Source organism: Euleptes europaea, chromosome 5, assembly GCF_029931775.1.
Source record: "Euleptes europaea isolate rEulEur1 chromosome 5, rEulEur1.hap1, whole genome shotgun sequence".
Lineage (NCBI taxonomy): Eukaryota > Metazoa > Chordata > Lepidosauria > Squamata > Sphaerodactylidae > Euleptes > Euleptes europaea.
The window spans coordinates 71,728,619-71,741,111 of NC_079316.1; the positions used below are offsets into that span (position 1 = coordinate 71,728,619).

Sequence of the window (12,493 nt, forward strand, 5' to 3'; positions counted from 1 at the left end):
GTCCATAAAACGCCCTGCGTAGTTGTGAAGATGGACTTGAATTTTCAATAAACCATCTCTGCTCTGGGCTAAACATGAGGAAAGATCTAAGGAGGGGAGGAGAAAAGCATATTGATTGCAGGGACCTTACAGGGGAGGGAAGCAATGCCTTTCCTTTCCTTTCCTTTCCAGCTCCCATGACCCACATGTCTTGAGCAGTTAATGGGGAAGCAATGCCTCCCTAGCCCGAGTTCCCAACGCCTGCATATTTAGTACTGCATAAGCCCTCCTAACCCTTTGCTCAAGAATGTGGGGAAGGATAACAGGATTGTGCCATTTTTGAATTTTGTTTTCATTACAGCCTTTAGAATCATAGAGTTGGAAGGGACCACCAGGGTCATCTAGTCCAACCCCTTGCACAATGCAGGAAATTCACAACTACCTCCCCACCCACAGCCCCAGTGACCATGCCTAGAAGATGGCCAAGATGCCCTCCCTCTCATGATCTGCTTAAGGTCATAGAATCAGCATTGCTGATAGATGGCCATCTAACCTCTTCTTAAAAACCTCCAGGGAAGGAGAGCTTACCACCTCCCTAGGAAGCTTGTTCCACTTTATTTCTCAACACTACAGTTCCCTTCCTTTTACTGTGTGGTATGTGTACAGGCCAGTGCTACGGCTGAGGCTGCAGCCACCCTGGCCAGGCTGGGGGACAAAGGGGGCAAAACACATAATGTCAGACACCCTGGGGCAAAATTTTCCTGAGGCACAGTGCCTAAAACACATTGGGAAGATCGTTTCCGATGGGTAGCCATGTCTGCAGTAGAAGAGTCAGATTCAAGTTCAGCAGCATCTCAAAGGCCTACAACATTCCCAGGGCACAGGCTTTCAAGGGTTCCTTCATTCCTACATGCATCTGACTAAAGGAGCTTTGACCCTTGAAGGCTTATAGCCTGGAAATCTTGTTGGTCTTTAAGGTGCTACTGGACTTGAATCTAGCTCTTCTACATTAGAAAAAGTATCACAGCTGCAAGGAGGGAGACAGATTCTCTTCCTGCCTGCCCATGATGGCCAGTTGGCCTCCTGCCTGCCAGTGATCCAGCCCTGAGCTCACGCAGCACAGAAAGTGGATGAATGGAACAGAATGAATGCTGGGGATGTCACGTTGCATCTCTGTCAAACCTCTCGCTCTGTGTCAATCTTAATATTGCAAATCAGACAGGCCATACACCGGAATAATGAAGTAAAATGATTATTTGCTAATGTCTTTGGTATTTCCCATTTTGTTTTCATCACAACAACAATAACAACAAATGGGGCTGGTACATTTTCCCATGAGTTAAAAAAACAACACCCAACATACAAACCCTAGTGGACAACTTTGTGAGTAGAAGAGGATAGGAGAAATAGTCTTGAGGGCCTTGGCAGGAAGACTGAGAAGATTTTCTTTCCCTGTGCAAGTCTAACAGGCTGTTACCACACTATGTATTCCCAGCGATGTATTAAGAGTTTGAAAATGTTATAAAAAATACTGTTCGCACTTTCTATGTATTCCCACCGATGAATTAAGAGTTTGAAATTGTTATAAAAAAGACTGTTCCCACTTTGTTTGGCCCCTTTAGCTGTGATGACGTCTTCCAACCATTTTTTAGCCATGGCATCCAAAAACCCTTTTAAAGCGATGTTTTTTATAACATTTTCAAACTCTTAATACATCGCTGGGAATACCTAGTGCGGTAACAGCCAGGGTCCTTCTGAGCAGATCTACTAAGACTCTTGCTCTGGTCTATTAAATGGGGCTTACACCTAGGACAGTTTTCTTAGGGTTGAATGGCAAATGGACATGGACAACTTGCTCCATACTGAGAGACACCCCTCCACAAACACACACACACTGCATTGCCTCCATTGTATGACTCAGGTGCAGAAGCTGGATGGACTGGTTCCATGGGGTTGCCCCTCCAAGGAGGGGTAAACAGAGAGTTGGTGGAAGTAATACAGTTGCTGCACCATCTAGCCACATTATATTATGAATAATATCTAGATGGAAGTGCCGCCTGCCCTTTCAACATATCATCACATCATCACCTATTTCAGTAAATCAAAGAATGTAATCCTTTTTCCTCAGTCATATTTTAGTTGATTCCTGTGGCTAAGATGTAGGTACGTAATTATCCTACTGAGATCAATGGAATTTATGTGTGTATACCTTAAGCTAAGCGTTGCAGTATAGGGGAACTTACATGCCCAAACTTCAGAGAAATTAATGAGACTATGCTAGAAACTTTTTGAAAATTCAAAGTCAAACTCAGCTGTATAAGCTGCAAAGGCATGGGGCAGGGTTGCTACGTCCTGCCTTTGGGGCAGGGACTGTCATTTTTGTCTTTCCCAGTTTAATAATGTATTTTGATACAGCTTACACTCTTAATTTATAGTGTGGTCTTAGAAGATAAACAATTATGGCATTTAAAATCAAAATTATTTTAAAAAGCATTTTAGGTGTATTTGAGCTTGTTTTTTTAAAAAATCATAAACATATCGCTTTCCATTTTCTTTCACCCATCAACCATTGCTGATGTCATATATCTAATTCTGAACCTAGACCTCCGTGCAGATCCAAAAACCCAAACAATGGGGCCAGGTACAGATAGGTTATATTTCTCTATAGACCTGGGATACCCTCAGGGATACAGAAAAATACCCCCCAAAAATTAACCCCAGCATTTTAACAGAACATATAAGATCTTGCAATGCTACATCAGGCTGGGGGCGAGCAGGAGTTGATGCTGCACATGCCAGCAAGGTAAGCAGCCTGGTACCCAGATGGCCAGGCATTGCTGGCCCTGCTGCTGGCACTGCAGGTGAGTGGGTGAGCAGTGGGAGCCAGTGTTGCAGGAAGTAGCAGGAGCTGCCACTGCCGCCCCCCCCCCCCCCCGCTGCTGAGCCAGGCAGGCAGAGGAAGCCAGGCTGCGAGTGGAAGGGTGGGAATGGCAGCTGCTGCCCCTCTGCCAATGTTGCATGAGCCAGACAGGCGAAGGCCGTGGCACTGAAGGCAGGTGGACTGGCCAGCAAGAGGCCAGCTGAGCAAGTGGGGGTGGGGATCAGATTCTTCCCCTCGCAAGCAATCCTCTTGTATAGTAGCAATCAGCAATAATGTCTTGTGTGGGAAAATATGAAGTTGGGCACTAGCTCCATGTACTAATCACTTGGGCTTTTTGCCTTTTGATTGCTCTGAAGCCCCCTAGCCGACTACTTTTAAAGCATGGGAGAATTCTGAAAGCAGTTTTCAATGTAGCATCATGTTCAAAAACAAAAGTCAAATCCCTACTGGTTGTGCACAAGTTCTTAAGCATGCTGCAAGCCAGTCTCTGAGGGGTGGTCCTAGTTTTTAACCCCCTTGACCCTAAAGCATTGTGAATGGGCCAGGGAATTAGACACCAGAGCAAGTAATAATCACCTTGCCTGTAGTTAATATTGAACCAATGAACATAAGAAAAGCCATGCTGGATCAGACCAAGGCCCATCAAGTCCAGCAGTCTGTTCACACAGTGGCCAACCAGATGTCTCTAGGAAGCCCACAAACAAGACAACTGCAGCACCATTATCCTGCCTGTGTTCCACAGCACTTAATATAGTAGGCATGCTCCTCTGATACTGGAGAGAATAGGTATGCATCATGACTAGTATTCATTTTGATTTGTAGCCATGGATAGCCCTTTCCTCCATGAACATGTCCACTCCCCTCTTAAAGCCTTCCAAAGTGGCAGCCATCACCACATCCTGGGGCAGGAAGTTCCACAATTTAACTATGTGTTGTGTGAAGAAATACTTCCTTTTATCTGTTTTGAATTTCTCATCCTCCAGCTTCAGCAGATGACCCCACACTCTAGTATTATGAGAGAGGGAGAAAAGTTTCTCCCGGTCCACTCTCTCCATATCATGCATATTTTATAGACCTCTATCATGTCTTCCTTTAACGGCCTTTTTTCCAAGCTAAACAGCACTAATGAGATTTTGGTTATTCAGTATAGTCATCAAATAGTTTCAAGCAGATCTCCATAGGCACATAAATCCAATGAAGAAAAGTTTACAAAACTAGAAACATAAAAAGTTAAAGCATCATAATTCTAAAAGTTTAGCTGAAAAATTCATACTACATACCAGCAATATCAAATTCCAAAAACTTTGCAACTGAAGTTTTTGAGCCTTCACAAAAAACAAGGGGTTACTACTAGGTAACTATATTATATGAATGGAACTATATGCTGTATGTAACAAGATATTATAATGCAAAGTCTACATTATGAACATCATTTAAACCAGTATTTCGAAAACAAAGGTGATCTGAGCCTGATAGAAGGACTTCTGAATTTGTAAAAGTATATAAGGAAACATTAGTAATTAAATTATAACCTTCTTGCCATTATGGTGATCCCTCTTGAAACTTGTAACAAATACTGATATAACAATACAAAAGCAACTGTCCAACATTTAATTCTGGTTCATCATAGCATAGTGCAAATCCTCTGCATCAAACACCCACCTGGGAGCTCTTGCCTGTTTTGGCATCTCCTGAAACAACCACAATCTGATGATGATGCAGACTTTCCATGAAAGCATATTTCATTTGCCAGATAGGAAGCTCCTCTCTTTCTTTGAGAAGTTTGTAATAACGGGAAGAGAATGGCAATCTGTCAAAAGGATTAATCTCTAAATCTTCTGCGCAGCTCCCTATCCTTTCCTCTTCCATCTCCTCCCCATCGGTAGAATCAAATAATTCTGAAGAGCACAGCTTCTCGGAGGAAAAGGATAAACAGTCCATCTCTCTCCTTCATGTATTATTTCCAGCAATGAAGCACTAGCGCCGGAACTTTAATGAAGACATTTACACTGATAAATCACTAAAGTCCTGGAAACCTAGGGACAAAAAAATAAATCCATGATCATCTGGTTCGGAAAAAGTACTTGCCAAACTTTCAGGTCAAAAGTTTAACAAAGTTTCAGTCTTCCGGCTTTATCTTCTCTTTGCCTTCTTTGTTTTCTCCTTGTCACCTCTGAGGGCCTTGAGGATGATTGGTCAGAAAATACATCTGAGAAAAATTTACACAACCACAGTTAAAATGAATCACCCAAGAAGACACAGTTCAGCAGAAACTGATTACTTTCTGCATATTAAATTAATGGACTGTTGCTTCAAATCAGACCACTAATAATGAGTTGGTTGGGTGTTTTTTTGTCTCCCCACACACTGTAGTCTCCCTCTCCAGTCTGGAAAGTGATTAAGGACTCTGCTGAGCCTCCCTTTTGTCACACGTGTCTGCATCCTGATTCACTGTGAATAGAAGGCTATGGGGTGAGATTATTGTGGCTGATTGTGAAGAGGGGTCACGTGGTTGCTTAATACCATCACAATAGATTGTACCACTGGATGTGAAGCGCAAAACTGGCAGTGTTTTGTGCAGTAGCCAGAAAAAAAGTCTCATTAGGAGACGTTAAACCAACCATTCAAAACACGCTGCATTTAATACGATCTGCAGTTTTCTGGGACATTTTTAAGGGCGGGGGGTGGGCGGGGAGAGGCATTGGTTATTGCTTAAAATACATTGTTCGTGATGAATGCTCTACATTAAGTTAGATGGCGAACCTGAATATCTCCCCCTGAATCAATTCAAGATGTTTTAGGTTCAGAGACATTGGAGTTCCCAGGTGGCTCAATGTCAGGATCAGGATGCTGCTTCCATCCTAATGTGTGGAGTTATTTGGCTCGTACTGATTTTTGTTTGTCCACATGACTGGTCCGCACTGGAATGTGACCTGTAAAGATGGTGCCATTTCATTTTACTCACTTTGTTTGTACCCCACCTCTCTCCCCTATGGATATTCCAAACAGCTTACATCATTCTCCTCTCCTCCATGTGATCCTCACAACATCCCTGTGAGGTTGTGACTGGGCTAAGGATTACTGACGTTATTTATAGTCTGCCTTTCTCATTTGGACTCAAGGCAGATTACACAGACCTCAATGAGCTTTCATAGCACATGGGGGAATTCAAACCTGAGTCGGTGCATGTGTGTATCCTGGAGAAAAAGACGCCTGTCTTTTCCCTGCATATTTTCTATGCTTTGGTTTGTGTTACTCAGTGCGTTACTGAGAATAGGAAACCACCATCTAGTGAGCCTTTCAATTTAGCAACCAGTGCATTGCTGGCATTGAAAAGTCTATAGTGAGTAGTTTCTCTCTCTCTCTCTATATATATATGTGTATGAGTGACCCAATAGTCATTCCAGATGGGCTGCTGCGTTAGTCTGTAGCAACAAAATAAAACAGAAGCCCAGTGGCATTTTAAGTACTAACAATTTATTTCAGCACAACTACAAAACGTTATGCTCTTTCCTGACGTTTCGCCAGCAGCTGTGGCAGGCCACAGCTGCTGGCGAAACGTCAGGAAAGAGAATACCAAGGCCACGGTCACACAGCCCGGATAACCCACAAGAACCAAGGAGTTCTGTGGCTTTAAGGACTAGTTCCCTCAAGCTTGTTTTTTTTGTTAATTTGTTTGTTTATGGTATAATGTGCAACAACGGGAGCTCCGGTCACACACAGCGCTACGCCTATCTACGGTGCCGGCATCCTGTGCGTTAACCCCTTCTACTACCTGGGGAAGTAGAAAAGGGCAAGAGTCCAGTAGCACCTTAAAGACTAACAAAAATATTTTTCTGGCAGGGTATGAGCTTACTTCTTCAGATACAGCTAGAATGTGAATCCATCTGTCTTTAAGTAGAGGAGAGTGAATTCAGACAAGCATTAGTATGTAAATGTGAACAGTATGTCAATGTGAATTGCAGGCGTGATGGGATTAGGTGTGGCCTGCGGAAGAGTCTGTGATGTCCAGGGGAGAGATGGGTGTGGAGAAATCAGCATTGGTCATGAGCCATGAATGCAAGGTCTTGATTCAGCCCAGGTAAATGCATTGTCTTTAGTTTGAACAGCAACTGTAATTCAGCAGTGAATTACTACCTGGGGAGTTTTCAGAACTTTAAAGCCAAACAGGCTCCAGACGGGCCCGGTGGAGAAGGGCGTCGCGAGGGGCGGGGCTCTGCGCTCTTCCCGCCGACTCCGCCCTTCCGCGTCCTCCATTCAGAGCTGGCCCCGGCCGGCCGTTACGTTGCTATAGCAACGGGGACTCTTGGCCTGGCGTGGAGAGGCGTCGTCGTCGAAAGCGGGAAGCGCTCATGGAGCCGGGTGTCGGTGAGGGCAATGGGGACAGGAGGGGACGGCGGCCCGCTCGGGACGGCCTTACTGCATCGCCTCGGACCAGTCGCTTTGTGGGTCTAGTGGGCTTGTTGTGAGGAAGGGAGATGCGGGCGGGCGGACGCGCGCGCGCGGGGGTGGGGCCACGCATCCTCTCTCGCCGCGCTCCTTGGAGGAAAGGCGGGCTGCGAGCTTCGCAGACAAGAATCTTTACTTACAGTTAACAGCTTCGCGTACACACCGCAGGAGCGAACGGGGTGCGAAAGCCCAATTGCTGTCTGCCGCTCAGTGCCAAGGCTTATCCTCCAAGACCATAGGAAATAATAAATACAATAATGTATCTGAGCGTGCAAAGAGTGCATTTCTCTGTGGAATAATCAGTCAATAATAAATACGATAATATATCTGAGCGTGCAAAGAGTGCACTTCTCTGTGGAATAATCAGTCAATACTAAATATAATATATCAGAGCATGCAAAGAGTGCATTGCTTTGACAGTGGAATAATCAGTCAATAATAAATACAGTAATATATCTGAGCGTGCAAAGAGTGCATTGCTCTGACAGGAATAATCAGTCAATAAATACAGTAATCTATCTGAGCGTGCAAAGAGTCTTTCTCTGTGGAATAATCAGTCAATAATAAATATAATATATCAGAGCATGCAAAGAGTGCATTGCTCTGACAGTGGAATAATCAGTCAATAATAAATACAGTAATATATCTGAGCATGCAAAGAGTGCACTGCTCTGACAGTGGGATAATCAGTCAATAATAAATACAATAATATATCTGAGCATGCAAAGAGTGTCTTTCTCTGTGGAATAATCAGTCAATAATAAATATAATATATCAGAGCATGCAAAGAGTGCATTGCTCTGACAGTGGAATAATCAGTCAATAATAAATACAGTAATATATCTGAGCGTGCAAAGAGTGTCTTTCTCTGTGGAATAATCAGTCAATAATAAATATAATATATCAGAGCATGCAAAGAGTGCATTGCTCTGACAGTGGAATAATCAGTCAATAATAAATACAGTAATATATCTGAGCATGCAAAGAGTGCACTGCTCTGACAGTGGGATAATCAGTCAATAATAAATACAATAATATATCTGAGCATGCAAAGAGTGTCTTTCTCTGTGGAATAATCAGTCAATAATAAATATAATATATCAGAGCATGCAAAGAGTGCATTGCTCTGACAGTGGAATAATCAGTCAATAATAAATACAGTAATATATCTGAGCGTGCAAAGAGTGTCTTTCTCTGTGGAATAATCAGTCAATAATAAATATAATATATCAGAGCATGCAAAGAGTGCATTGCTCTGACAGTGGCATAATCAGTCAATAATAAATACAGTAACATATCTGAGCATGCAAAGAGTGCACTGCTCTGACAGTGAAATAATCAGTCAATAATAAATACAATAATATATATGAGCATGCAAAGAGTGTCTTTCTCTGTGGAATAATCAGTCAATAATAAATATAATAATATATCAGAGCATGCAAAGATTGCATTTCTCGGACAGTGGAATAATCAGTCACGTTCTGCCCTTGTACTTGGGAGAGACTGCCATGGTCAGAGGACATGGTTTCTGACCCTGCAATGCTATGCAGATCATTGAAGTTATGGTTTAGCCTGGAGTAACTGCACAGGATTACAGGGTCAGCCACTTTGATCAAAGATACCAACACTTTAGAAGAAGTCCACAAAGTGGAAGGGAGACGCTGAAAGGGAGAACCGTGTGTGGGTCAGTCTCTCATTGCTAAAACAAGAATGAAAATCCCATGGGAACAGAAGAGGTTTATGGCCAGGATTTTACCCCTGGAAGAAGAGGAGGGAGAGGAGGAAACTGTGGGTTAGGGTTGCTCTACCTATTTTCCTGATAAGGTTCCTAAACTGATAATACCTACTTGACAGACAAAATATAGAATGCCGCTTTTGCGTGGAAATGTAGTGAAAAGGAAACTCTTGGGTTGTTGCCTGTTGTGCAGTTATTAAATGCACAGGAGTCCTGTGGGGAAAAAGTGTCAGTGCTAATCTAGAAAGATGTGCTTTTTGGGGTCATTGGGATCCTTAGGTCAATCAATCAACCTTTATTGGCATATAGATCCTTAGGTCTTATGCGACCCACAGGGATGCCAACTGCCTGGAGCAAAAAACAGCCTCTTTAATTGAGGCTTAATGGGATGTCATTTTCCAGGTGGAGTTATCTACCTGTGTCATGAAAAGCTTCTAATATCCAACACATTAAGCTTCTATTAAAGGAACAGGACAATTTATGCCAAGCATATTGGCCATCCTTCAGTGCCCTGAAAATATTAAAAAGGATACAGTTGTGCTGAGTGTCTAAAACAAGGGACATCTATTATCTCCTTTGGAACTCTATTCTGAAATAAAAGACACCCTCCTTGTGCTGAAGAGGGTATGGTGTGGTGTTTTAAAACAGGAACCATTCTTTCACTTTAGAGAAATATGAAAGATGGGCAAGGAGGGGGCAGTAAAGACATGATTCTTTTTATGGGGAGAAGAGCATGGAAATGCAAGTTCCTAGGAGAGTGTACTTGGCCTGGAATAGAAAATACGGGGGCAGTAGGAGCAATGGGATTGCTAGGAAACAGTAGTGGTTTTGATATGATTTTGAATAGTGAAAAATGATTGTGATTTACTGCTGAAGTCCTATAAGTCAGGTACTGAAGGAAAGGAACACTTTTAGAGATCTGATATAATTGGGAAAGTGTATTAACATGAAGTTATGTTGTAAACTACTAGAGAACTTTTTGAAAACATTGGGATCATGTATCCCAGGAAACTGAAAGGCAGCTGTATTGTCATTTGGTGGGGAACAGAATTATACATGTAAACCTCATGGACTTGATCAGGAAACAACTGTACTTAGAAGCATCCCTAGGAAAAAAAGAAGTGGTCAGTTGCATCATTCTGCAAAATAAGTGCGTAATATATCACCATTCCTTGTGTTCCTTTGCAACCCAGTGATGTAGTATGTCATTCTACCTTCGCTAGACTTGCAGTCTGCATTTACTCCACCATTAGTCCATGTAAGAATCTTAATTTCTCTCCACTTTTCTTTTTGTGGCTGAGGCTGCACATCCTGCAATATTTCCCGCTTGCTGCATACATGAGTAAGCCACAAAGTACATTTGTTTCCATTTTTCTACAGATCACCCCACTCAAAACAGCTTGTACTATGTCACAAAACAGAACAAGTGTGCTGGAGAAAGTTACTTAAAGAACAAAAAAAGGGGATTCATGTAAATGAATCAAGGGGAAAGGGAATAGACATCACTCCTACTGCGATCTGGAACAAAATTCCAGCTTCATCACAAATAGTGACAATTTAGCCTCTCGCTGTAATCAAACCCTATATACCATATAAACCAAGAGAAATTTAGATAGGCATATTTCTCAAAATCTTGTCACAGATTTTGTTGCAGTTTCTGCTGCCCCAGAAGCTGTGTGTGTGTGTGTGTGTGTGTGTGTGTGTGTGTGTGGAGAACTTTAAAAGAAGGACATGCTACTTTTAACTTCTTGGAGGAAAGATCGGATATAAATGCATTAACTAACCAACTCAGTCAAGTATTGAGTAGACAATACTGACCTCAATGGACCAAGGGTATGATTCAGTATAAGGCAGATCCATGTGTTCAGTCAAGTCATTATGGGAAGTGAGTAGGGTTGCCATCAGATCTGGAGAGAAATGTCCCTTTAATAAAAGCTTAATGTTTGGAAATTAAGCTGAAGCTTTTCATGATGTGGAGGTAAATAAAATAACGTGGTAAATAACATCCCATTAAGCCTCAATTAAAGGGACAGGACATTTTTATCCAGGCAACCCTAGAGGGGGGAAATTCTTGTTCCCAATGGAATATAGTTCAGGTATCAGAAATGACATCAAGCTATATCCTTTGTCTCAAGCCTTGACACATCCTCTTCCACCAAGCGTGCAGCTTCGGGAGGCACGTGCATGGAGCGGTGAGGGAGGGAGGGGATACCCTTCTAGCCAGACAGATCAGCCGAATCAACCCTGACGATCAATGGGGTGACTGATGTTGCAGCCAGATCACCCTCACATCCAAGCCTGGTCACATGTTTTTCTCCCACACCAGTTTCAGGGAGACCACTGAAATAATGAAAACCTTATAAACGAGTTACTGTGCAATTTGTAGCCATTGGTTCTTATACCTACACCTTTTGCAGATTTAAATATCTCATTGCTCTCTTGTGCTAATATAGTTCAATATCAAGATACCCTAAACGGAAAAGAGGAGCCAAACACATTATATATACATCTTTGCCATTTTTTCCTTTGTGAATGATGTCTATATTTTACTACACTTGATTACTATGTACTTTCCTTTATATTTAGTAGCAGAATTTATGTATTGTGCTTTGAAATAAAATTTGTTTGCTTTGGTGACTGGAGACTATTGTCATTTGACATCATTCTAGAGGATTGACTTTCAACTACATTTTATGTAGTAATGTTTAATATGATAGGGAACTTCTGTGATTAGACTATGGCTGCAATCAAACACACACACATATTTAAGTACTATTGAAGTAAGTGAATAAATAGGTCTAGGCTTGGACTACTAATGCAGCCTTATTCCTAACTTAGACCTGCTAGGTATGTCTTTAGAACTGTGAGTAGAGATGTAAAATTTCTGGAAATTTTGAAGCCATAAAGAGGAACCCCCTTCCCCCGCAAAAAAAGCAATCTTGGGGAAATTGAAATATATGCAATACTTGGTTTTGATCCAGAGTAACTTTGCCACTAACAGAAGGAGGGGGTAATTTACATCTCAGGAGCAGCATTTTGGGGAGATCAATGGGCTGGAGTGTGAGTGGGGAGGAAGAAACACTTTGTTGGTCTCCTGACAAAGTGCCTTGTGTGAGTGGAAAACTTAGAGCGCAGTCTTGAAGGGTGTGTGTGGATCCACAGCAGCCAGGAGCAGCAAAGCCGCGGCTCTTGTTCTGAGGATTCCCAGCCGCAAGAGACCCCCTTTGTAACCATTTACATTTAAAAAGGGGGAAAATGCACCATAGCGATCAGCGAGGCTGTGCTACCAAAAAAGGTGCTACAGTCCCGCCACTGCTCAAGGGGGCCTTCCCAGGGCAAAAGGGCTATGGAAGCTCCACCCCAGGGAACACCCCCACACACACTGGCGGTGGCTTTCCCTTATGGGAAAGCCCTCCCAGCATGGCTGTGCTGGTGGCAGGGGCCAGCGG

The 12,493-nt window shown here is 42.7% G+C and overlaps 2 protein-coding genes across 3 annotated transcripts in view; one reads left to right on the plus strand and one right to left on the minus strand.

The window, feature by feature from the left end:
• The window catches only part of DHX32 (DEAH-box helicase 32 (putative)), a 41,710-nt gene extending 36,419 nt beyond the window's left edge, over positions 1-5,291 (minus strand). For both annotated transcript variants that reach the window (XM_056850075.1, XM_056850074.1), the window contains exon 1: positions 4,523-5,291. In XM_056850075.1, the coding sequence (XP_056706053.1) occupies positions 4,523-4,801 (279 nt within the window). In that variant the 5' untranslated portion in view covers positions 4,802-5,291. The remainder of the gene's footprint in view (positions 1-4,522) is intronic.
• Positions 5,292-7,197: 1,906 nt separating this feature from the next.
• The window catches only part of FANK1 (fibronectin type III and ankyrin repeat domains 1), a 51,866-nt gene continuing 46,570 nt past the window's right edge, over positions 7,198-12,493 (plus strand). Inside the window, exon 1 of the mRNA XM_056850103.1 lies at positions 7,198-7,228. Within this exon, the coding sequence (XP_056706081.1) occupies positions 7,213-7,228 (16 nt within the window). The 5' untranslated portion in view covers positions 7,198-7,212. The remainder of the gene's footprint in view (positions 7,229-12,493) is intronic.